The sequence below is a fragment of the Macrotis lagotis genome, chromosome 7, assembly GCF_037893015.1.
Source record: "Macrotis lagotis isolate mMagLag1 chromosome 7, bilby.v1.9.chrom.fasta, whole genome shotgun sequence".
NCBI lineage: Eukaryota > Metazoa > Chordata > Mammalia > Peramelemorphia > Peramelidae > Macrotis > Macrotis lagotis.
This window is the reverse complement of record NC_133664.1, coordinates 144,699,511-144,727,190: the sequence shown is the minus strand read 5'-3', so window position 1 is coordinate 144,727,190 and position 27,680 is coordinate 144,699,511. Positions and strand designations below refer to the sequence as shown.

At 36.1% G+C, this 27,680-nt stretch overlaps 1 protein-coding gene across 1 annotated transcript in view; it reads right to left on the bottom strand.

Annotated features, from left to right (window-relative positions):
• The window catches only part of DOCK4 (dedicator of cytokinesis 4), a 345,771-nt gene that overhangs the window by 240,266 nt on the left and 77,825 nt on the right, over positions 1-27,680 (bottom strand). The window contains exons 9-12 of the mRNA XM_074195289.1: positions 8,893-8,974; positions 8,115-8,175; positions 5,098-5,230; positions 1,835-1,923 (exon numbers count right to left, since the gene is read on the bottom strand). Coding sequence (XP_074051390.1) covers positions 1,835-1,923; positions 5,098-5,230; positions 8,115-8,175; positions 8,893-8,974 — 365 coding nt within the window. The remainder of the gene's footprint in view (positions 1-1,834; positions 1,924-5,097; positions 5,231-8,114; positions 8,176-8,892; positions 8,975-27,680) is intronic.

The following is a 27,680-nucleotide window of genomic DNA, read 5'->3' as shown; positions in this document are numbered from 1 at the left end:
ATGTCCTTGGGGTGGCTAGGTGGCATAGTGGATAAAGCACTGGCCCTGGAGTCAGGAGTACCTGGGTTCAAATCTGGTCTCAGACACTTAATAATTACCTAGCTATGTGGCCTTGGGCAAGCCACTTAACCCCATTTGCCTTGCCAAAACCTAAAAAAAAAGTGAATGTCCTATTTCAGGGAAAAAGATGATCATTCAATGAAATAGGGGACTTTCAAATTTTCCTGTTGAACCAACTAGAGCTGAACAGAAAGTTTGATCTTCAAGTACAGAACTCAGGCGAAACATAAAATAGTATGGAGGAGAAGGGCAAATTATGAGGAATTTAATGTTGATGAACTGCATGTATTTCTGCATGGGAAGATGATACTGATAACTCATATGAAAGTTCTCATTAGAGCAGTTAGAAGGAGAATATACAGACAAGGCACAGGAGAGAGCTGAATATGAAGATATAATATATTATGAGATGGAGTTAATGGAAGAAAAAGGAATGTAGTGGGAGAAAGGGAGAGGTAGAATGGGGTAAGATATTTCACATAAAAGAGACAAGAAAAAGCTTTTGTAATAAAGTGGAGTGAGTATTCTCATTAAAGAATTAGTTTCAGGTCAATCACTCAATTGGATATAGAAATGTTTCTTACCCTAGAGGGAAATAGGAGAGGAAAGGAATGGGAAAAAGCTGACAAGGCGAGTGGAGGAGGGGTACAGGTGATAGAAGAGAGGGGAGATCATGGGGGGGGTAGTCAGATAGAACACACTTTTGAGGATGGACAGGGAAAGGAGAGAGAAGATAGAATAAATGGGAGTGGGGAGGAATAGGATGGAGGGAAATACAGCTAGCAATAGCAACTGTGGGGAAAAATATTGAAGGAAGTTCTACGATGGACTTATAATAAAGACTGCTATCCATCTGAAGACAGAGCTGATGTTATCTGAATGCAGATAGAAGCACAGTTTCCCCCCCCTTAACTTTTTTTCTTGAAGTTTCTCTTTCTTAGTGTGTGTGTGTGTGTGTGGGGGGGAACATTATGTTTACTTTTCAACAAGATTTTTGTAGTAATGTGAAAAAAAAATCTGAACTTCACAGACAAAAAAAAATGTCTTCTCTCTGTAGACAAGATGTGGAGATACAGGCCAGATAGAGGAATTTGAAATTATCTGAATGGCAAGACCAAAATGGTTCAAGATAAAGCTACAGAGAGATGTTTCTTGCTTGAGTATCTCAGGGTCACATCTAATCTTTGCTGTGTGTTATTAACCTTAATATAAATGAGTTAAATAAAGCTACAGACAATGCTTATTAAATTTTCTAGGAAAGATTTTTAATATGTTTAATATGTTTTCAAAAAAAATCTCACAGGTGAAAATGACTGGCCAAGCAGCAAATTCCAAATTCAACTTTTTATTTTCTTTTTCCTATTGTTGTAGGCACTAGTGAACGTTAGCTCTATTCTATGTGTTTCTTCATATGATGTGTCCATCAATCTGCTGACATACTCTCCCTTCCCAAAGACTGAAAAGTCCCCCTATTAGAGTCAACATTACTCTCCCACTAGTCACATCTTGACAAATCTTGTCTTCACCTGGAATAAAAATGCTTTGTTGGCTGCCAATAATAGACAGTGAAAAAGGTTTTATTGGGCAATGATGACAGATTTAGGTTTGAAACACAATTTTTACAATAGCTCTGGATCTAAGCTTATTTCTCATTTAGCTCTTAGTATATCCATTGAGATCTCTTAAGCCCATGGACAAGTTCAAGGCCTTTTATCTTCTTTAATAGATTTTACAATAATTTGGCAGAGATCTAGGAAATATAGCATAAACTCACCTGCATTGGAGCCTGTCAAATTATAGCGGGCATTCAGTTTTTTGATGATATTTTCATGAATTTGATACCATTCACTCTCTGTGTTGCACCTATGAAAACAGTGAACCTCTGTTAAGTTTTAATGATGAATTATAGCAAACCATGTTCTTAACAGTTGATCTGACCTTCCTGATATATAACCTCTGTAGTGGGACCCAATCATAATTACTTCCTTCTTCTCTCATCATTGAGACAAGATCCATGTCAGATTTTGCTTGATGTTCTTACTAACTGCTTTGAGATAAGCAGGACCTTCATGAGTCCCTAGTCTACTTCCTTTCCAGGACCTCTGCTAAATTTAGTCAACAGAAGAAAAATCCAAAATGAATATTGGCTACTGTGACACTCTATATTACCTGTGTTTTTGAAAGCTTTTTCTAGAGCTCTCAAGGATTCAGAGGTAAAAATTTATTTTCATAAAATATATTATGGAATTTTCTTTTTAATAGGTATTAATTATATTATATTAGTAAATATAATTATATTAACTATATTAGTAAATATAAGCTAAGACTTCGGTTGGAAGGGTCTTCAAGAATGTTTAAGAGTGTTGAGACCAAAAGAAGTCTTGAGACCAAAAAGTTTCACTGCCATTAGTCTACTAAAGTCAGTGCTCATGATAAGATTCATGCTTTGGTTAAAATTAGACTGGACATCAACCTTTAATCACAAACTTCAAGGCAGAATATATTCAGGATTTAAGAAAAGGAATTGAACTTTTATAAAAAGTAGAAGTCAACTCATAAAATATTTTCTAAATTAAGTAAATTTAACTTCTTGAGCACACAATTTTCCTCCTCCTCTATTACAATTACTTCCATATCTAGTGGTTTCATTCCTCTCTTGACCTTACAAATAAAATGCCACTTTGTATTGGCCACTAACATTCCATTCCATGAACTAATAAAAAGGTTGCTTCAGAAATTATTCCCTTGTTGTAACTTTCCAACACTCTGAACCTGAAATTGTCAGTTTATATTTTACTTAGTTTGCCTTTCACAGGTACTTTCATGATGGACATTATCTGTCACACATATAACTTTCTTAACAGTGGGGCATGAAATATTTTTTAAACTCAAATGTTTAGAAAACTGAGATCAATAAAACCATTCTACATGACCAAAAATAAGAAAGAAAATTAACTTCCTGAAGAATTTAAATATAGTTTTTTATTCTTCCTTCTTTTACCTCAGTGTAAGGAGAAAGAACATCTGGCATCTTATTCGTTACCTAAGATAAAACAATGTTAAAGTCCTTTTTTGATCCAAAATAACCCAAGTTTCTAAAAAGTCTATGGCCAGAATATTTTGGCTCATATACCAGAGTTTCAAAAATTCCTTAGCATTGTATCTGAATTCCAGAATGACACACTCACTCTTTATTTCTCCTCATACTCACTTGTATTTTATAAAAAAAGCAAAAACAAAAAACTAAATTCCTTTTTTCTTTTGTCTATGATTTCTCCCTAGTTGACTGTTAATCTGATAAAGATGGAATATTCCTAAACTTTCTCTGTACTCTCTAGAATTACCCAGTGTTCTCATTCAATGATGAGAAAAATACAACATTAAGATATGTTAACCAGAGAGATAGTGGAGAATATGGGTAATGCAAGGAGTCAAGGCTTTTACTCTTCTCTTTATATGATAAAAGAAAATATACTTAGCTGTCTCTCCTGCAGTTTTCCCTTAAGCAGGATGGATGTAACATTTACTACCTATACTTTCAAATAAAGTAGTGAGTTCTTATGACATTATGTTTGCTGAGAATTTCAGTTCCTTAAAAGGACAATGTTGAAAAGTATTGCTTTTGCTGAATTATTAAGAAGTCAGACAAGATGGGACCTGCAAATGTACAACTTGGTTCTAACATGTCTCTTTGAAAGAGACTGTGATCATGACTTTTAGCACTATTTGGGAATGACTTATAAGGAACTCTGAGCAAAACATTTAACTTTTCAATGCTCCTCTAAAACTTTAAATTGCAAGAATGTGCCCCGCCCTGTTCCCACATTGGTAGAGGAAGTTTTCTCATTAAGGAGCTCTCTATGAAATCACAGGTCTGGTTTTTAGTCCTGTACTGATTAAAGGCACGAAGCCCCATTATGGTAGAGTAGAAAGAAGGGGCTGTTCTTAGAATCAGGAAGGCCTGGATTCACATCCTGCCTTTGATACACTTTGGTTATGTGTCCATGGGCAAGTCCCTTCACCACTGTGGCACAAGTAATTATTAGAATAAACTGATATAATTTATGGCAGGCATGGATAAGTTTCAAAAGTTGACTCTTAAGTCCTTTGAGGCTCTCTGGGTGGGAACATAAGCTTTGGCAGACTTCTCCAGGCTGAAGAGGCTCTACTTTGGCTATGTTAGATATGTTCAGAGATGAGATATGTAAAATGTTATCTGAGAACAAGTTCAACCTTGAACAGGCTTCTCTCCAAAAGCTTAGCCACCAGTTAATTAAGTTTACTAGTCACTCCAACTCCTAGAAGCTGTCTAAAACTTAAGATAATATTTTTAAATAATAAAATAAAAACATAGAATTATAAATGAAGTTAATTATACTAAAATGCAATCTTTTTTTAAAATCATAGATTGCAGATTTAAGAATTACTGAACTAAAACATAGAAAAGTTGTGATCTACATTGATAAAGAGATAATACACATCAATTAAATCTCAAATCTTTGAAATATTTCAGTACTTATTATGGCACTGTCTCCAGTTGATCTCTAGAAATATTCTGCTCAGTAATCAAGTTTTCCCCCCAAAAAAGATAAAGTCAATTTTCTTAGACATTACATAAAATTCAAATTTAATACAGTTATAAAGCACACTTTATTTGAGAATGGAGAAAGTAAGTATATCACATGGCTCACTTTATTAATTCTAATTTACTGTTAAAGATAGTTTTCCCAGTATATGTAGTGGGACTGTTTTAGCCCATTTCAAGATTCTTGAGAACCCCTAATATGAGAAACTTCAGTTTTCATGAATAAAGATAAATATGAAGACAAACCATTTAAGAATTACAGTGAGTGGCAGTTGGCAAGTATAACCCCAAAACACTCCACTTGTTGAGTTTCTCAGGAAGGAGCTGTGAAATCCTCACCCATAGTTAACATTAGAAAGAGGAGTAGAACTCTCAATCTCTACTCTGGTGGAAGTGGTTAGAAGTAGTCTTACTATCGTCTCCCCAAATACAAATGCCTGAATATTTCTTACATGTATACTTTCAAGATGAGGTCATCCTTGGTCTCTCCAGTCAGCAGGTCTGCAATACTGAGGACTGCACAGCCAAAGGGCCGCCGATACTGTACACTGCAAGCATTCTTCTTTTCTCCAGCCCCCATTCGACCTGTCCAGGAAAACAATGACAGGACATAGCTGCTTGACTGGAGCATCCTCATGAGTAATGTACTTCATGGTACTCTAGTAATAACAAGATATTGATGAAAAGAGGCATTCTAGTCCTACTGCTGAGGTATGACCTTAAACTTGCCACCTACCAAATTTCTTTGATCTTAAATTATCTCATCTGTAAAAAGATGCGTAAAGATCTGTAAGAGGATTAAACAAGATGATTTCTAAGGACCCTTAGCACTCTGAAGTTATAGAATTGCCTATAAGCCCAATAGAATGGTTTTCAATCATTTTTGCCCTTCATTTAGACTTGCAATAAGAGAAACAAAAGATGCACAATAGCTTGGGAAGATACCCAAATGAGAAACTTTTATAGGCTCTTCCTGTCACCTCCTTCCAGTTCCATAAAATATAACTTTCTTTGCTTCACAGAACTTAGATGTTGAAAAACCTCAATTTTAGGTCTTTCCTTCTACGAGTACTGGCTCTCTCTCACAGATTACACTGATACAATTACAGTAACTCAATTGACTAGTGCTGTCAACTCCAGAGTTTTCAACTCTCTGATTAATGAGAAGGCCAGGACCGTAGACATCTTTCTAAGAAAGGTCTCTAAGCAAGAACAAAAGGAAAAGGAAAGGAAAGGAAAGGAGAAGACCATTGAGCAAAAAGTCATTTCAAAAGTAAGAAGACAAAAGAAATGAGAGTAATAGAGGAATAAAAAGGAATATAAAGGAGGGAATGAGAGAATGCAAACTTCTTAATTTTCTTAATTTACAAAACATGTTTTCCTTTCAAAATCAAAAATCCAGCCTAAGCACCAAGAAGCAAAGCTGTAAATGGCAAGGTGTATCGTTTCTCATTTTCCCCAGCTAGTGCTAGCCAGTGTACCCTTCTTACCCAATAAGTAGATGTCTAGAACACTTTTACAGCAATGAAAAGTGCCTGGCTCTTAAAGATAACAATTCCTTCTCCCCTTCATTTCATCACATCAAAGGAGCTAACAGACTAAGCCTAAATTCTTCTTACAGTGCAGTGCTCCAAATCTAATTTCACCTCATTCTCAAAACATTTAACCAAAAATCTCTTTACCTTTTTGGCAGGTCTTTCAATAATTCCAATGAAGTTAGGCATTCAATGAAAGTGGGGGGGGGGGATTAACTGCTAATTAAATGTTCATTTCAACTAATATCTGCAAAATGCTTGACAAAAAGAGATAATAACTATTACAAACTGTTATATATTTGAAGCAAGTATGGTATCTATTAAAATCTCTTGGGTTTAATGGATCTGCTCCAAATACATTTTCTGTTATCCCCCCCCTTTAAAAAATGGGGAAAATGCTGTGACTTGCGGGGTGGGGGAGGGAAATATTTCCTTCTCCTCTAACTACAGAAAACTCATAAATAGACATTACAAAAATCCAAAATGCTATGATGATTTCATTAACATTTAAAAGATTCCTAAATATGACTATATATATGTACATCCTAAATAAGACTATTCACTGCCATGGGGAGGGGGGAGGGAGGGGAGGGAAGGAAGAGTTGTAGAAAAACATGGAACACAAAAGCTTGCAAAATGATGAATGTAGAAAACTAACTTTGTGTGTAATTGGAATAAATAAATAATTTTTTTAAAAAAAATTAAGACTTCTCACAAAACTACCTTCTAGTTTTTGTAGTATTGACTTGCATTATTGATTTGAAAGAAGACAGAGGAGTATGTATACAAGCAATCTTTGTTCTTGTCACCTTGTTGGTTTCCTGAATTTCCCCCTCTCAGAAATACATTTCAGTCTTCATTCTAGCTTTTCTTAATGCTTCAAAATATTTTCTCTTCAAAATGTTCTTATGTACCCATTTAAAAAGAAAAAAAAAGAAACAAATAGGTCTCCTCTTACTTTTGCTACCCTTTAAATATAAGAACACAAAGAAATGGAAAAGGGATTTCAGAAAGGATTATACATGGGAGAAAAAACTCCACACACACACATTAGTCTATATCAAAATGACAATGTATTATAAACTTTCCTCTGTTCAAGCACAATGCAGATTCTTTGTGTGGACAAAAATTAAATGAAGATCAATACATCATGTTCTACATGGGTGCACTATAATCCTAAAGAATCAGGTCATTACTGAGGAAAAAAAAACAGTCCTGAAAGAAGGGGGAATGAATTCCAAATTCCAGCTCTTTGGTATCAATATAAAAGCCATATGGCTTAACTACTTTGTGTTTTACTTTACTCCTCCAACTCCAAAATCCCTTCATTTTAAATCATTTACTATGCTGGAATAACACAGGGGAAATAGATGTTGCCTGATTTACGCACGTGTAATATAAAGAATTCATGAATCTGTAGGAAATCTAGCACCAAAAGACCACTTCACACTATCCTCCAAAATTAGGATTTTTTTAAAAACTTGAAAAATAACAAACTTTAAAGAGAGCACTCTTTCACCCCTCCCCCATTCTTGTATAATGACAGAAAATTTCTTTTATTAATTTTTTTTCTCCCGAGGGAGAAAGGAAAGGCACCAAAATAACTAGTTGTAAATGACTATTTAAAAATAAAAGAATTACCAATATACTTATCTCCAATGATAATGGGGGAAGGGGTGAAAGGGAAAGGCTATTCCTAGATAAGAACTAAAAACTCCTTAGTTTAAATTGTCAATACTGGCACCAGAAAAAATAAGTGGCATCAAATACTGAGAGAGCAAAGCACAGGTTGACTTCTTTCCCAAATGTATTAAAGCATATGGAATTGAAATGCATCACATCCATATCCAAACCTCATTGCCTTTTTTTTTCTCCTAGCTACTTGCACATCATTTGCAAATGTGTCATTATGGTTGGCAGGCTGCCCTACTCACCTATTCGAATGATGTGCACAGTGATATAGATGTCCTTTCTGAGCTCACTGCTACCTAGATCCTGCCAAAGAAATCAAGGAAGGTCACTTGACAGTTCACACATGAAAAAATAACACTGAAAGGATGTGGTGTGTTATTTTGCCAGTACACAAAGTAGGCACAATGCCAATTGACTGACTGTACACAAAAACAGGCTTATCTTCAACTGGCACTGCTGTGACTAACATTATTTCATCTAACACCATGTTTTCAGAGAAACAGTTAAAAACGTTAGTCTATTCTGCATGGAAAAATAAATAGCTCAGAATGGAATTATATTCCTTAAATGAAGTCCTATTGGCCCAAAGAAGGAGAGATAGATAGATTTAGAGATAGATAAATAGGTAGATAGATACAAGATATTAAAATATATTACAACTGTAAAGAGAACTATAAATACATCTTTTTTTAAAAAAAAGAATGATTTCAAACAGTAACCAATGAGCTACTTGCTTCAAAACCAAAATCAACATTTTAGAGCATCAAAATAATGTTCACAATTCTTTAGTATCATTCTAATAGGATTTGACCTGTACAAAATAAAAAAATATATAGTTATAAATAATGTTAAAACTGATACTGCATGAATAGCAAAATTTCTGAATCCTCATGATATTTATGAGCTAAATAGCAATCTTAAGCAAGAAAAATGTGGTCTACTTATAATAGCAATTTTATTTCATTTGAATAAGTACAATGGAAAAAAGTTTTCTTGCAAATGAAAATAAGGAACACTCACCACAAAGAGAGAACAATGTCTTTCAGGCTTCTCTGGGGACTTTGGCAGACCATTCCTATTTAGTCTCAAAAAAAACCTCTCACTGCAAACAAGAAAAAAAGTTTTAAATTTTAAGTTAGTTTAATTTATTTTAATTTTTTTCTTTCTTCCAAACATTTTACTCTCAAACTTGGTTCATTCTCAGCCCTTAAAATTTTAGTATATACCATTCTAAACTGCATGGATTTTATATAAAATTTTCTCTACAAAAACTAGGCTAGCACCTGAAATGGAGGCAACTAGGTGTACTCAGTGGATAGTGTTGGGATTGGAGTCAGGACATCCTAAGTTCAAATTTGGCCCCAGACACTTATTAGCAACTACACTGATCCTGGGCAAGTCACTTAACCTTTGTTTGCCTTAATTCACAGGAGAAGAAATGGCAAACCACTCCAAGATCTTTGCCAAGAAAACCCCACAGACAGTATGGTTCAGGAGAAGAATCAGCCACAACTGAATTGACAGCACTTGAAACCTGCAAATGAACAACTCGGGGGAAAATACAAGGTACAAAGAAATTACCTGAGAAAAACATTTTCATTGTTTTTTTTTTTAACAAAGAGACAGAAATTAAGTAAAATAATTAATACAAATCAAGATATTATTTGCCTGTTCTTACTAGAGATACACTTTTCATATGGAGCTTGTTAGTCTTTTCCTGAAATGAAATTTTAACTTTAATCATTGAACAGCTGTTTTCTCTCCTATCTCTGCCTTCAATGAGAAAGAAAAAATATATTATTGCAGAGATTATATATCTAAAAATATTGTCTAAATCTGGACTCTGAGTGCATAAAAATTGTCTAAATCTGGACTCTAGAATGAAAAGCATGTTTCATCATGAGTTGTCTAGTATTGTGTGACTGGCCATAGTGTATGTAGATCACAGTCCTTAAGTCTTTGCAAGCAATTACAATACTGTTATTATAATAACTGCTCTCCTGATTCTGTATACTTCATCCTATATTATATCAGTTCACATAAGTCTTTCCAGGTTTCTCTGAAAACTTTTCCCTTATTATTTTTTAGATCACAGGAGTTTTCCATCCCATTCACATACTATAAACTTGTTCAGTCATTACCCAGTTGATGGTTCCCCACCCCCAGACTTATTTTGTTTTAAAAAAAACCCTTCTGTTTCTTAATCATCAATAGAAATGCTTAATAAAATTAAAATGAATGGTTGAGTTATGCTCTTATAAATTCAGAATTTAGCATTAAATAAAAGAAAGGAATGCTAAGAAAAATGAAATTCACAGAAAATATCAATGAATAAGAAAGTAATGTTTACAATGAAATAAAAGAACTGATGGATCCCCTATCCCATTTGTCAGTGGGGGGGGGAATCTTACCACAATTAATGGGAATGAAATTTGTTTCTTGAATAGATACCTTTCTGAAAGCACTTTTGTATGGTAGGTGATAAAAAAGGACAGAATTCAGTTGGGGGTTGCAGCTAGGTGGTGCAGTGGATAAAGCTGTCTTGGAGTCAGGAGGACCTGAATTCAAATTCAACTTCAGATACTTAATAATTGCCTAGCTGTATGACCTTGGGCAAGTCACTTAACCCTATTTCCTTGCAAAAACCACAAAAAAAAATTCAGTTGGGGCAGAAAAAAGGGTCACTTCATATTATTGTAAATATTATTATCTATAAGGCATTAGGCAACAGACCACCTGGAAAGTCCTTGGAACTTTATAACAACCACAAATTGGTATACAAACCACATTGGAACAATTATTGTGCAATGAATAAGTGTTTCTAGAGGCAACAAATTACTATTCTTGGTAGCTCAGAGCTAATTTTGAAATGAGTTACAAGTAATAATTGTTTTCTGCTTCATATTATGTTAAAACAAAAAAAGTTGAGCCTACTGCATTATGTCTCACCAGTACTACTCATTAATGTATATATCATACTTGACTTTATCCCTAAGCATAGTACAGAATATGGCTTAAGGAGCAATAAAATACTGAGCTTAAAGTATTTCCCTCACTAGCCTGGTAACAGCACCTTGAATTTTATCTGTGATCTGGGTCACATCTTTGGATTAAGGTAACTACTTACAAAAAGCAAAAAACAAACAAAAAAAAAACAACCAAACAAAAAAGAGTACTTGTTAAAATTAAATTAAAAATTTTGAGTAACATATGAATTTTAGAACATTTTTTCAAACATTTGAATGATTACAGAGATTTATTATCCCCAACTATGTCACATGAATGAATTCAAAACAGTTTAACAGAAGAAGCAGTCTGGTAGGGGAAGGATCACAGGACTTGATGTCAAGAGATTTGGGATTAATTTAGCTATGTCAATTTTTCATTGTAAATCATAATATTTATTCAACACTTGTTTTTATTCAGTCTTGTCTGATTCTTCATGAGCCCAATGGGAGTTTTCTTAGCAATGATACTAGAATGGTTTGCCACTTCCTTCTCCAGCTTATTTTATAGAGGAGGCAAACAAGGTTGAGTGATTTGCTTGGGATCACACAACCAGTAAGTGAGCCAAGATCAGAACTGAGAAAGATTAATCTTCCTGACTCCAGGTCTGCTGCTCTGTCCACTGCACCATCTAGTTGACAAGTCTAAGCACTTATAAAGTGATATTATAGAGATGAGGTCCCTGGAGTAATGGACAAATCTTTTTCTTTTTTTTACAGAAATAGGGATGGGAGATGATGGAAAGAAATCAGAAAAGTCTAACTGGTAGCTTCTTGGCAAGACCAGGTGAGCTCACTTTAATGGAGACAGAGGAATGATGATGGATCTAGCCAAAGAATGGGTTGGATACCTGAGAAACAGAAACATAGAAAGGGAAAAGACAGATTTTTGCCACCTTCTCAGTTCTTCCTAAGACTATCTTGCACAGTGACTAAATACCTAAATAGTTTATGTATCAAGAGATGATGTAAGGTGACAAGCATTAAATATGAGTCAAAGAAAAAAATGGTGATGGGAAGAAAAACTGCTCTCACTGTGTTTTGTTGAATTTTGCCTCTGGATGGCTGTCATTTGTATGGATGATGCTAGGAACAGGGATAGGGACTATTCTGCAGTTGTGATTTCACTAGAATGACGAACTACTTAGATGAGAAAAATGCTTCTACCAAATCAAATTGGTATCTTCTCTACCACTTACAGTCACAGAGTTACCAGAGCACTGAGAGTAGCAAGAACCTTCCCAGGGTTACATAGGGTTTGAACCCAGGTCCTCCTGGTTGAGGCCAGCTTTCCATACACTAGACTCTTCCATCTTTTGATTGTTAATAAAATGATATTTCATTTGGTTCCCTTTTACCACATACTTGCCGCCCATGTCCCAATTCCTATAATTCCCTATGTAGCCTGAGGTACTGTATGAAAACCAGTAGCTCTTTGACATTAGTTACAGAAGTCTAAGGTGCTGCAGCTTGCTTGCCACTATCATGATTAGGGAAGTAAAAACATGAAATCAAAGGAATAAGATCTGAGCTGGATTTTTTGGGGGTGGGAAATAAGAAACTAGGGCAAAGAATGAAATATAGACTGGGAGGAAGAATGGATGCTCTATCCTCTTTTGGTTTCCTAACAATGATTTCTGAAACAAATAACCATATAAAACTTCACTGCTCACCTTACTGCCTTCAGAGAAATGAGCAAAAAGGCAATAGTGTAACTAGATTTAAAGAATACACACACATACATGCACTGAATAAAGAAATGCATTCCTGTCAAAAAGGAGACAAAGAAAAAGGATGAAGAGGGGTGGGGATTAGAGGGTAGGATACATTTAAAGAGGGCTTAATTTTAAGCAAAACTACATAGGCCTGCACATCAGAAAAATCTGAGTTCAACTCTCTAGAGACTTGTATGACTTTGGGAAAGTCACTTATCCTCTTCAGGATCTCTATTTCTATGGGTATAAAATGAGAGGCTTGAATCTCCAAGGTCCCTTCCACTTGAAAAACCTGGGAAGAATTCAGTCTGATAGGGTGCATGGCATAGTAGATAGAGTGACAGATCTGGAGTCAGGAAAACTGGCGTTCAAATCTAGCCTCAAACACTTATGATCCATTTGATCCTAGATATCACTTAACCCTTGCTTGCCTCAATTTCCCCACCTGTAAAATGAAGATGATAACAGCACCTACCTTCCAGGGAGATGGGGAAGATCAAATAATGTTGACAGTGACTGGCACACAGTAAGCACTATATAAATGTTAGGTATTCTAATAAGAGAACAAATGTCTATTGAGAAACTCTTTATGTTGAATACTTGCTAGGCTGAGGGACATTTGAATACCTGCTAGGTGCCAACAAAATGTAGCCCCTGCCTTCCATCAGTTTACAATCCAAGAGGAAAGGTAAGATATATATCCGAACCAGATAGTGATTATAACTCTTCACTCACTAGACGAAGAAGCTCCATTTGCTAACACAGAGGGTCATCTTCCCTGAAGCTTAGAATTTCAGAGACTGATTTAGCCAGAGTGGAAGGTGTCAGACATAGAACCTGAACCCATGTCTTCCTGACAATCCATTTTGATATACTGCCTCTCAAGACACAGACCAAACCATAATGCAAAATAATATTACTAGTGCTTAAGAGAGGAATAACATAATCTGTGAGTTCAGAGGAGAGCAAGAGCTTACTCTCTTTTAGGGCAAAGAAGATGTGGTCTTCCTTGGGATCTGGTGGAGAGAACAATTACATTTCCTGGAGAAGATAAGGAGACTAAGCCTTGAATCATCATGTGCAAGGTAACTTTAAACAGTCAACTGCTCATCTACCATAAAGCACCCTCATAAAACATTTTCTCTCAAGTTTTGGGGTCAAATGAGCATAGCTAAATTGACATTAAGAAGTTTTACCAAGGCATCACCATTTATGCTAAGTCCTACCATTAAAGATAAATGTCACCAACATCTATGAATCTGTCACTTCCTCTGTGTGAGGGATTGTGTCTAGCTATTGGAGATACAAAGCAGCCCAAGACTGCCCAAGAGGATTACAGTCTAGTTGGAGATACAGAACAAGTACAAACAAGAGAACATAAAAGGCCCAAATTAGTGATACAGATAAGCACTATAACCATTCAGTGGTACAGAGAGTTAAGGAAGGTCAGGGATGTTATTATGTAAGTAGCACCTGATCAGGGACAACTTAATCAAACTCTTCCACTGAGCAAAAAAATGTGAACTATTTTTTTCAGAGCACATGAAAATGCTAAGGTAGCTACAAAGTTTAGACAAGGCACAGCCCTGTTCTCAAAGAGCTTGGAATCTGGTGGGAAAATGACATATAAAAAATTGTACTATCTGATATTTGAACTATAGAAATGCAAAAGAAAAGTATTTTTTAAAGTGCAAGGATGACAGTATTAGAGCTGTAGAATATGAGAAGTCATCTAATTTAAACAATTCTATTTCAGATGAGAAACTGAAGTCCAAGGAAGCAAAAGTGAATTGGCCAAGGTCACACATGATGTAAATATCAGAGACAGGATTTGAATCCAGATCCTTGAACTTCAGGAGAGAGATTCCCCCCCCCCATATAGACTGAGGGCTTAAAGTCACATTTCAGTTTGGTTTTATAGCAGTGATGTCAAATTCAAAATGATGCTCAAATAGAGCGTTTCCCCCCACTCCCTTCTGCTGCAATAGGAGTCACAAAAACATTCCTGCAGGTTGCATATTGACTTAGAAAAACTGCACATAAATGTTATTTTTGTTATATTGTGTTTTTATATTTTGTTAAATATTTCCCAAGTACATCTTTCATCTGGTTTGGCTTCATTTCAGAATGGTATGGGCAGTACTGCAAATAATTCTAACCCCTTCTAGAAAGGATGGGTAGAAATAAAATAGGAAGAGATAAAGGAAAAGTTTATGAAGACAAGGAACAATGTGAACAAAGGCATGGAAAGAAGTTCAAGAAACACACTCTCACTGAAGCATAGTGAATGGAATTGATGAATATAAGTCAAGGTCAGATGTGAAGGACTTTGAATGCCACACAAAGAAACAGGCAAATTTATTAAAAGCTGAGTACTGAAGAAATAGAAGTGGGTAAAATGTGATGGGAAGAAGCCAAAAAGATCAGAAGAGATAAGGAAGGAACATTTGGAAAGATAAGAGAAGAATAAAAAACAATGCCCCATCTCTGAAATCAAAGCGGGAAAGAGCATTAAAAAAAAGAAACCATAATCAAGAGAAATCAAGGAAGACAAAGACTGGGGGGGGGGGGAAGATAGATCTTTGAGATAGCAGTTTTAAGTAGGATTCTGGGTGTAAAAGTCAGGTCACAAAGGGTCAAGGAAAGACCAGATGTGAGGCAGTGTTCACCATCTAAGGAATTGGTTGTAGTTAACTTTGTTCCAAAACATCTAACAAAAAAGGAGAGGCAAGGAAGAGCAATAAAATTGTGCATACCCTTTGATCCAGCAATACCACTAATAGAGGTCTGCATCCTAAAGAGATCATAATAAAGGGCTAAAAACCCACAAAAATATTCATAGCAGCTCTTTTCATGGTAGTGAAGAATTGAAAATTGAGGGGATAACCATCAATGGGAGGATGACTGAACAAACTGTGGTATATGAATATGATGTAACTCTCTTAGTCAATAAGAAATCATGAGGGACAGGACTTCAGAAAAGTCTGGAAAGGTATGAACAGATACTGAGTGAAATGAACAGAACCAGAATAACATTATATATACTAAAAAATAACAATAATCAAAAACAATTCTAAAAGATTTGAGTTGGAAAATACATCTATATCCAGAAGGAACTGTGGAGTTTAAATGAAGACCAAAGCTTACTGTCTTCAATTTTTAAACCTTGTCCTATGTATTAGGTCATTTTCTTCCTTTTGGATTTTATTCTTCTTTCACAACATAATTAGTATGGATCTATGTTTAGTATAGTTACACATATAGAGTATATATTAGACTCCTTTCTGTTAGGGAGAGGGAGAAAAATGTAAAACTCAAAAGCTTGCAAAAAAAAAATTGGTGAAAACCATTGTATGGGGTTGAAAAATCAAATAAATAAAACATTAATCTTTTTTTAAAAAAAGGAGAGGCATTCAAGGATTAACCAGTAATTGAGTGATCTAAAGATCCATGGAGGAATTTTTTTCTCAGTATTTAGATGAACTGCACATAATTATGGGTACATGAGAAAGAGTCCTTGAATGAGTCCTTTCCAACCCCTTCCCAGTAAAGCAAGATAGATTAAAGAAACAAGTGAAAATGAAATTGTGAGATAAATGTCTTGGAAGGGGTAGAAGGGGGATATGATCAAGGGTACACAAAGAAGAATTAATGAGTTTTATTGAGGAATAGCTAGACTTACTCTGTGATGACAGAGGAGAGTATACAATGATACTGAGAAGATAGATGTCCTCTGTATTCTCACTAGGTCTTTAATGAAGGATTTAGAAAAAAAAAAGGATATTTTCTAGACAAGGGGAACAAGAATGGAAGAGGGGTGGAATGGAAAAGGAAGATGCAAGTTCAAGGGACAGGGAAAAGAGCAATTAATACAAAGATGTGGTCCTATAAAGTATAATGGGAGATGAGGTTGGGGAGGGATAGTTAAAAAATCAAATTCTGATGGGTTACATACCAGGCTAAGGATCTTGAACTTTATTATTGGGTTAATGGAGATTCATCAAATGTTTCCAATCAGAAGCAGGTGATATTTTCAAGGCCATACTGTAGAAAAAATTAATCCGGCTGCAGTGAGCAGCAGGATGAATTGAATAGGTGGTATCCTGAAATTATCTTTACCTACTTAATTTAGAAATAATTATCTAATCAGTCTTTGAAACATGCATATATTTTTCTTTAATGCATGATTAATGTTTGACATAATTACTAATGTACTAAGAAAACACGAAGTAAGACATTTTTAAGGAGGCAGATCATATTCTTCAAAGAAAAAGCAACCTTAAAACAATTTTTCTATGTGAATTGATACATACCATGTGTGCCCCAAAATAAAATTCATAAAGATGTCCAAGGAAAGTTAATGTACCAGCTACCTCTGACTTCAAGTCCTAAATAAATTTCAGTAAGTGAGTACTTATAATGAAAATTCTAAAGTGGCTGCCTGTGGCAGAGAGCTGCTAGTCAGCATTTAAACACCCTGCAATCATTACAAAGTCTGAACTATGTCGCTACAATTTTGGTCCAAGGGATTCAAAGGTAAAGAAACTCAAGGAATTAACAAGATGCTTTCAAGTCTCTCAAGTAGCTATGTCTTTCAGAAGTCTGTCTCTAGGAGTTTGACATGATAAGCTATTCAAGAAGAGCTAGAGGTAATCATTTTTTCTCCTGCTTAATATTCTATTTGCACTCTTCAGGCATTTATCATTAGTCTGATGTAGTTATTTTTGCACATATCCTATTTCTTTCCTAGAGTACAAGCACCATGAAGGCAGTTAAAGTTATGAAAACTTTGTATCTTCCTCAATAGTAGTCTGCACATAGTAGGTGCATAATAAATTTGTTAAAGTAGGAGCTACGTGTAAGTCTTCACAATACATGGATAAATATTTAAGGAATATTTAGAATGTTTTTAGGGCTCCTACACATGATTTAAAATTTAAGGACATATTTTTCATTTTAGCACACACATATTCATCTTTTCTTGTACCCTTCCAGAACTCCTTTCATGAAAGAAGCAATGAATATATTTTTTTGGTAGCAGATTTTCTAAACTTGTTAAAGCATGCAAGAAAGGTGAGGAAGAGGGGAGAAAAGAAAGGGAAGGGGGAGAAAAGAAATGAAAGGAAATGAAAAATAATGATTGCAAGTATTCTAAAATTAAACATGAAGTCCCAGAGACTTCAAGATGGAAATATTGTCATGCTTTAAAAAAAAAAATTGTCCCTGACAGAAACAGAATGATGCTCAGCTAATTTCATCATACCCTCTTTAAATTTGGCATAATTATAGAATAAAGATTGCATCTTTCTTCATCATATAAGAAAGCTAATCTCTTCCCAATTCAAGTCTTGGTAATGTGGAAAGTGACCAAAAAAAAGTCACCAAATTGTAAGGTAAAGAAATGGTAGATTTAAAGAATTTAACCTAAAAGCTAAACATAAAAAAAATTGGAGAAATTAAGAAATATCCAATCCAATTTTTCATTTCTCCTTCATATATTAGAATGAGAGGTGCAGCATGGTACAGTACTTATAGCTGGTCTCAGAATCAGAAAAACCTTCTATCCCACACTGATATATGGCCTCAGGTAAATCACTTAATCCCTTCATGTCCCTGTTCAGGTGATTCTGTAGTACTCAAAGTTGCTAAATAGGTAACAGATCTGCATTAGCAAGGAAAGAAAAACACCACAGCTCTCCACATTGATGGATCACAGGTCTAGGAGATATACATTAACTTATATAGCTATCAGTACTCAACAAATGTAGTTAAAAACATGTAGTATATTTATATAATTCTATATTATAATAACAAACGTTGGAACTTATATAATGCTTCAAGTTTTACAGAATGCTTTAGAGATTATCTCATTTGATTCGCATAACAATAGTGGTATTATTAATCCCATTTTACAGAAGTTCAAACTGAGGTAGAAGGTTAAATGAGTTGCCCAAGGTCCCATAGCTGATGTCTGAGGTAGGATTTAAACTCAAGCTTTTCTGATTCAAGGTTCTATAGCTATCACCTCAATGATAAATATATAATACTCTAAGAGACCCTGAATTAGACAGATTTTTGGGATTTAAAGTAGAAAATCTAAGATAGGGCCTATTATCTGCTATTAGCCCATTACACTTCATTTTAGCAGTTAGCATACTTATCCATAATCCCTATTATACTTATTCTCACAAATTTAAAGTCTTCTATATAAACTGGGCTGTATAGGAGTGGAAAATTACAAGATGTGGTTGCTTCTCTCCAGAAGCTATGGAAGAGAGGGGAGGGTCATATTAGTAATACTCTCAATGCCCCTTTCTTCATCCCATCTTCCAACAAAGAGAATCCTAGCCTGGGCACATTACTTTTCAAAGGTTGCTAAACACTGATTGAAAATGTACTTTATAGAACTTCTCCCAAGAAATCAAATTAGAAATGAGACTGGGGGAAAAAAAGAGATCTGTTTTTACCAAATGGAACATAAAATGTTCGTCTGAAAAGATCTAAGAACTTGATTTCAATTAACAAAAGCTCCTGAGGGTTAGAAGGAATACTTTCCTTGTTCTTTCTTAGCCACCAATCACAAACCTACAACACTTATTAAAAATGCAACCCAGGCAAAATGGTCAAAGGCAGTATATTATGTTTTATATTTCTTGGAGAGCATTGGTCATTGGTACTATTGAAACATATGAAACAATTTATCATTTGTCTATCTTCTTACAAACTAGACTGGCATAATGAAGGCTTCTGAGATTAATATAAATAGATCAACAGGAGATTCTGGAATTTGAAATTGTTTATCACAAGTGTGTCTCAAAGCCATGTGTTTGCCAGTGACCTTGCCAAGCAAGATCATACCAAATTAGTCTATTTTTTAGTTGAGTATTAAAGTGGAATCAATATCACTACTTTAATTCCAGCAGTCTAGACAAATTTCCTTGCTGTGTGATTTGGAATGCAAATCTGAATCTGCTTTTTCTATTACATGACATCATATTCTATGGCAAAAAAGAATATCAATATATATTAAACCATAGCAAATAGCAAATCCTGTAGCCAAACATGGCTTAAATGGGAAATGAATGTAGATTAAAGAGTAGATTGCTAATACAGAGCGAAATATGGCAAGTAATTTCCAAACATTATAAATTAACTATCCTTGCTTAATAATTTGCATAATGGATAAGCAAGTAATTCTCAATTTTACCAGTTTTAGTAACATAGCAGTTAAGGGGAGGGGGAGATCCTTTATCTTAATCTGAGTAAAACTACAGAAATCCTTGTCATTCATTTTGCTTCCCTAAGGTTGCTACAGCAATTCATCACTTTCTCTTCAAGTATTTGCAGTAGCATCAAAACTAATCAGTGAATGGTTTCAGAGGGAGGGAGAAAAGTCATTGTATTTAAAAATCATTTGGATCAGAGCACTGACACATAGAAAACACATGATTGACAGACAACAAGATAACAGATGGAATGGAAAATTAGGGCCAGCATGCCTCAGCCAAAAACATCTCTGGGATTCTCTGCCTCCCACAGACTTTTTAATATTTCTGAGGCATTTTTGTACTTAGAAAGATGCTTTATTCCATCAGTATGGACACTGACTCAAAGGTATAAATCTCAAGGTAACATCAAGGCAAAGGGTTGGATGGACAAACAGAAGTGGGTTCAAATGCAAACTTTTGTAGTTTAGTCATTTAATTTCTAAGGACCTCAATGTACTCTGTAAAATAGGGGGTTAGACTGAAAGACCTTTATCTTTTAAGTCTATGATCCTAGTCAAGAGTAAAGATCCTAGCTCAAGAGACTGTCGTGAACTCCTCCATGCCTTACATTTTTTGAAAAGACTATAGTGTAGATTTGCTTTACCTAGCTTCATAAGTTTCTGGTACCATCAGCAAAAAATAATTATTTCATAGTCAATCTGCTGGCAAGGAGCCTCTCTAAACTTAACTAGGCTGATGTTCAAAGACATGCAGTATATTACTTGCTAGGTGCCAAAGTTCAAAGCCTTTCCAGACTGAAAGAATAAGAAAGAACTGGGGCATAAATGTAGCAGGAAAAGTAATGGATCTGGGGTCAAGGAATTGAATTTAAATTCTCACTCACCCTCTCTGGGCTCAATGACCCTTTTAGGTTCCTTCCAACTCTTGACTCAATATTCTTAGGATTATGGATATCCATCTTGGAGCAGATGTTTGAGCTATTTAAGAATTCTATAGCTCTGTATATATAAGAATCATGCCTTCGAGCATTTTTCAGAACAATTACTTTACCATAATGAGGCAACAAAATAAACCTTTATTGGAAGTATGTGAGTGCACACAAACACATATGCAGAAGTATTTTAGAGTCCAAAATTGATGTCAAAAAAACATGTCAGGGGCGGCTAGGTGGCACAGTGGATAAAGCACCGGCCCTGGAGTCAGGAGTACCTGGGTTCAAATCTGGTCTCAGACACTTAAAAATTACCTAGCTCTGTGGCCTTGGGCAAGCCACTTAACTCCGTTTGCCTTGCAAAAACCTAAAAAAAAAGTCATAGTTCAACTACCTGAGATACCTACTTGCTGAATGATACTGCATCAGTCATTTAGCTACACAATGTCCTATACAATTCTTTAAGACCATGAAGTTACAGCAGAATTATTGATCTGCCTTTACAAGAAGAAACTGAGTACATTAACAAGAATGGTCAAACAATTTGTTACTAAAAATTAATGATATTGTGTTACAAAAAAATGATTTCAAGAGATTTCAGAAAATCCTTCAAATTATGAATAGTTGGAAAGTGAAGTCAGAAGAACTAGAACTTTCTAAATTGACCTCAACATTGTAAACTGTTATAAATGAATGAAAAGAAAAACCTGCTAGAGTGAGAGAAAATTGTACATTTTATTCACGAACCTTGCAAGATACTTCTTACAATGTACAGGTACTTCACCTAGGCATGAAGCACAAATTAGTCTTCAAAGTCAGGTAATTTATGGTCTTTAGAAACTCTTTCCCCTCCCTTTTGCATGTTCATAGGCTCTCAGAGTTTGAGTTACAATCTAAAAGGTCCACCCATTCCATGACATACCCCTGATTTGATCCCCCCACACACACGTCATATGACAGATGATATGGTAAAGAACCTCAATCCTCATGGTGTGGGGTGGGGGTGGGGGTGGGTGAATATTCAATTACCTAACTGCACAAACTCAGTAGCACTAGGTCAAGAGTTCTAGGTCACTGTTGACCAGTTGAGAACCAGTTTGGGGTTTGGTATCTCTGGAATGGGATTAGGAAAACTCTTCCAGTCATTTGATTGGCTGGGCCATTCCCCCTTTCTAATGCATTCCCTAAGGGCTCCACACCCTGTGAAGACCAACACCCTACATTTTTCACAAAGAAAAAAAAACAACTCTGAAAGACTAAAGAACACTGAGCAATGCAATGATCAATTTGTCTACAGGGGAATCTATGATGAAGTATATTATTCACATTTTGGAAAAGGACCAACAGACTCAAGGTGTAGAAAAGGGATTACACTTTTAGAAATGACTATGGTGTAGATCTGTTTTATCTAACTACATTTATTTGTAACAAAAGATTTTTTTTCCTCCCCTTTTTCTCTTTTCTTAATGGGGAAGAAAGAAAAGAAGGTCAATGGTGATTAAAAAAGAAGAAAAAAGAGGAAATTCATTAAGAACTTTTTTTGCAAGGTACACAGAGGAGAACAGAAGGTAGTTCAAAAGGAAGAAGAATAGCTTTGAAAGAATGTGTTTAATTTATAGTATATATATATGTATATATATATATACATTTAAAAAGCAAGCAGGATAGAAAAGAGCTTTTGTTTCAAATACAGTCATTTTCATGTGTTCTACTTTGCATTTTTGATGTTTGAGTTGTAACCATGAAAAATTATATAAAAAGAATAATAAATAAAATAGATAATCTATCATCACTTGTACTTAAGAAAAAATAAAACAGTTCAAACAGAAAAAGATCAGGACAATTTGATATCATTATGTGGTAAAAAGAATACTGGGCAGGCTTTCTCAAATCTAAACTCTGATACATGGGCTAATACAACACATCATGGATTCTAAAACAATATCTGCATGATCATATAGCATGCTATTTTGCCTTTCTGACAATTGGTTTCTTCCTCTGTAAAAAGATATAACATTTTATGTCACAATTATCTCACATGGCTTTTGTAAGGGAAATTCTATGTAAACTACACACTATAGCTAGAAAAGTGAAGTGATCCTATTCTATCTCTTCTTCTTATCTCCCTTTACACTCTTTTATTTCTAGCTCCCAAAAGAACAACTTAAATTCATTTTAGATGAAATGACACTTAATTCACATTCCTTTTCTCAACTACTTGCTTCTTGCAGGTACATTCTAAAGAGTATCAGACTATGATGGGTTGATGAGGAAAACCTCAGGAAGAAAATGATATAACTTGGTGAGATCCAGTTACTAGTGAATAGCTGTTTGAGAACAACTGAGTTATTTGGACTGTGGTTGTTACTTACTCCCAAAGCTAGTAAAACCAATATTAGCTTATGATAACACAATGTCTAAGATATGACAAAGTGGGTACAGAGAAAAGAAAGGTTAAAGGAATAGGAAGGGGTGAGCTAAGTCCAGTCAAGCTGCTTTACAGAAATACTATAAGGTACCATTGATTACACAAGGTGTTAGTATTTAATGCATAAGTGAGTCAACCAATCCCCAGGAAGCTTCCTCTTCAATACAGGCATTTTGGTGACTCTTTTAAATTTTCAAACTTGAATGACTCATTAACATCACACTCTCCTATGTCAGAGAAAATGGCAGGATATTGGATAGGGGACAGAAAGAAGACAAAAGGGAAGGAAGGAAGAAAGGAGGGCAGTAAAGGAAGAAGAATGGACAGACAGACAGTGACACACAGGGGAGAAATAGGGAGGAAGAGAGATGCAAGAAGATAGAGGAATTTGGGTAGTATAATGGAGATCTCATAAAAATAATTATGCAAAAGTATTTTGGAAAATAATGAAAAACACTACACTACTAATATCCTTTTTTGTTCCTATTCATCATGTGAACTTGATCTAGATTCTCAAAGATTATACTAAAAGAATTCAAGGCCAATCTTTTTCTTTTTTTTCTTTTTAATATTTAATATTTATTTATTCTCATTTTGTACAATTTTTTATACATTAATAAAATATTCTTGTTTAAGAGTAAACAAAATCCTCCCCCCGAAAAAATATAGACTCATTTCAGTGATAAAGTAAAGGGGAGAGAAAAAAATTAAAATAAAAAAAAAGTAATAATTGTAGGTATGGCCAGGTGGTGCAGTGGACGGAGCACCAGCCCTGGAGTCATGAGCATCCAAGCCCACATTCGGCCCCATACACCCAACAATCACCCAGTCGTGTGACATGCAAGCCACCCGAACCCCACTGCCCTGCAAAAACCAAAAAAGAAAAAAAAAACAAAATAAAATAAAATAGCAATAATAGTAGGGGCGGCTAGGTGGCAGACAGAGCGTTGGCCCTTGAGCCAGAAGCACCTGGGTCCAAATCTGGCCTCAGACACCCAATGATCACCCTGCTATGCTGCCCCAGGTGGGCCACCCAGCCCCATTTGCCCTGCACCCCCCCCCAAGTAATAATAATAAAAAATGTGCTTGAGTCTTTGTTTAAGAACAACTCTGTCACAAGTGGGTCACATTCTTTATGATAAGTCCATGGCAAAAAGTTACTTCCATATTTTTCCACTGTTGCCATTGCTGATCGCAACTCCCTCCTTTCGTATTTCTCCACTACCATGTACTATATTTTTCTCTCTCCTTTCACTCTGACTCTGTAGCTGAGTGGTGCAGCAGACAGATCCCTGGCCCTGGGGCCAAGAGGCCCTGAGCCCCCATACCAACCCTTAGGCCCAGCATCCACCTGCCCCTATGGTCCCAGACAGGCCTTCCAATCCCAGCCCCTTGCAAGAAGTAAAAAAAGAAAATGTGTTATATCTGACTACTCTCCCCCTGTGGTCCATCCTCTCCTCCATCACTCACATCACCTACCCCTTCCCCCTGTCCCCTCCCTCTTTCTTACTCCAGATGCCTATACCCCATTGAGTATATATGCTGTTTCCTCTCCTAGCCACCTCTGATGAGAGCAAAGATTCCCTCATTCCCCCTTGCCTTCCCCCCTTCCATATCAGTGCAGTAGCTCATTGGAATAAAGAAAAATCTTATTATATAAAATATCTTGGCCTATTCCCCCCCTCTCCTTTTTCTTTCTCCCATTACATTTCCCTTTTTTTTCTATTGATTCCATTTTTACTCCATATTTTATCTTCGATATTCAGCTTTCTCCTGTGCTTCAACTATAAAAGCTCCCTCTACCTGCTCTATTGACTGAGAAGGTTCATATGAGTATTATCAGTGTCATTTTTCTATGCATGAATACATGCAGTTCATCATCATTAAATCCCTCATATTTTCCCCCTCTCCTCCAATCTCCATGCTTCACCTGAGTCCTGTATCTGAAGATCAAACCTTCTGTTCAGCTCTGGCCATTCCAACAGGAACATTTGAAATTCCCCTGCTTCATTGAAAGTCCATCTTTTTCCCTGGAAGAGAACATTCAGCCTTGCTGAGTAGTATATTCTTGACTGCATTCCAAGCTCTTTTGCCTTCTGGTATATTATATTCCAAGCCCTACGAGCTTCCAATGTAGCTGCTGCTAAGTCCTGTGTGATCCTGACTGCAGCTCCACGATATTTGAACTGTGTCCTTCTGGCTGCTTGTAATATTTTCTCTTTGACTTGGGAGTTTTGGAACTTGGCTATAATATTCCTAGGGGTTGGTTTTTTGGGATTTCTTTCTCAGGGGGATTGGTGGATTCTCTCCATTTCTATTTTGCCCTCTGCTTCTAGAATATCAGGTCAATTTTCATGTAGTAATTCTTTGAAAATGATGTCAAGGCTCTTTTCCTCATCATGACTTTCAGGTATTCCAATAATTTTTAAATTATTTTCCTAAGTCTTTTTTCCATATCAGTTGTTTTTTTTCAATGAGATATTTCACATTTTCTTCTAATTTTTCATTTTTTTTGGTTTTGAAGTATTGATTCCTGATTTCTGGTAAATTCATCAATCTCCCTGAATTCTATTCTTTGCCTGAAGGCTTTGTTCTCCTCAGAGAGTTTTCTTATCTCTTTTTCCATCTTGCCAATTTTGCTTTTTAAAGCATTCTTCTCCTCAATAACTTTTTTGAACTGTTTTATCCATTTGAGCTGGTTTTTAGCATGCCATTTTCTTCAGCATTTTTTTGGATTTCCTTGACTAAGCTGCTGACTTCATTTTCATGTTTTTCCTGCATCTCTCTCATTTCTTTCCCCAGTTTTTCTTCTAACTCCCTCATTTGATTTTCAAAGTCTTCTTTGAGCTCTGTCATAGCCTGAGCCCAATTTCTATTTTTCTTAGAGTCTTTAGATGCAGGAGCTTGTGTTTCCTCATCTTCAGACTGAGTATATTGATCCTTCTTGGGATCATAGATAATGTATTTCTCAATGGTGTTCCTCTTTTTTTTCTCTGCTTGCTCATTTTCCCAGCCTAAGCCTGTTTTTGGGGTGCTTCCTGAGCTTTTGGGACACTCCCACAAAGGTCTCAGTGTGTGAGACTCTGTCCTCCCTCCTTGTCTGTGAATGACCATAAGTGCCCCCCTCTGCCACGGGGCTGATATGGGGGGCCCTGCTGTTCTATTGGGGGGCCTGGACTGAGATCAGGATCTGAATGTGGTCAGAGCCCCAGAGTCCTGTTCCAGGGTTAGAGGACAGAGCTGGGCAGTCTCTCATCACTCCCCTCCCTAGGTTCAATGGGCTCATGCCCTGGGGGCTCCTGCTTACTGGCTCCACCTGCTTCTGTTTCCTGGATCTGGAATGCAGTGTCCACACTACTTCCTGTGTGCCCTGAGGACTGGGCTCCAAGTGCTTGCTCTGGCAGAGGTCCCCTGCTAGTCCCCCAATTTATGCCAGTGCTCCCCAGGGCGCAGCTCAGGAAACTCCCCTGCTGCTGTGAGCTGTGGCTCCCAGCGCCCTGGGGCTGCCTCCGGGAGGCTGAAGTTCTTTGGCTCTGGCCGGCCACCCCTCTGGCGGGCTGCCCCTCCAGCCCTGGGGAGCAGAGCCTTTCTGCTCTTTTCCAGGTCACCTTGAGTAAGAGAACTGCCTCACTGGGTCCCTCTGTGGGTTCTGTCTCTGGAAAGTTTAGTTAGAATCCTTAATTTATGAGTTTTATCAGAGAGCACCTAAGACCTGATCCTTTCTTGTCACCATCTTGGTTCCGCCCCCTCCCCCAATCTATTTTTAAAAAGATAAAAAGTAACAGTAAATTTTGTTTTCATCTGTGAAATAGCCCAACTCTCCTGTGATGAGGATGACGGACCACCAGAGACTTCCTTTTAAGATATAGAGAAATTTCTGCATTATTAAAGGGAACATTCACTTCTATAATATATTAAACCATTTTAAGTATTATTAAAATGACTACTTACTTTCCCATGATTTATTCCCTGTTTCAAATTTTGTTACTTTAAGAATGACCACAGCAAATGTTCCCTCTAAACAATGAGGGTTATTATCTTTGTCATTCTTTTCCAGTACAAGCAATGAAGCAGCAGTCAGAGATGAGGCAGTGGCAGGTTTTAGAATTGCTATTGGACTTTTTGCCAAGGAATTATAATAGCAATAAAAACAACAATGTCATCTCATTTAAGATTTGTAAATTACTATTTTTATATTTGATCATCTGAACCTTAAAACAGTCCTCTGAGGTAGGTAGTTTTATTATTCTCATTTTAAAGAGGAGAATGCTGAAGCTGACAAAAGTGACTTGTCAAAGGACATAGTATCAGTTGTTTAAGGCAGGATTTGAATTTAGGTCTTCCTCACTCTAAATTCAGTACTGTATTTACTATGACTTCTATCTGGCCATGAACTTTATTCTTCTTTGGTTGGCATGCTAATCCAAGGGGAAGATTTGGAGATGGTAGTGTAGATTGTTCAAAGGCATAGAGTAGTATGGACCCAGGCTTTTAGCATCC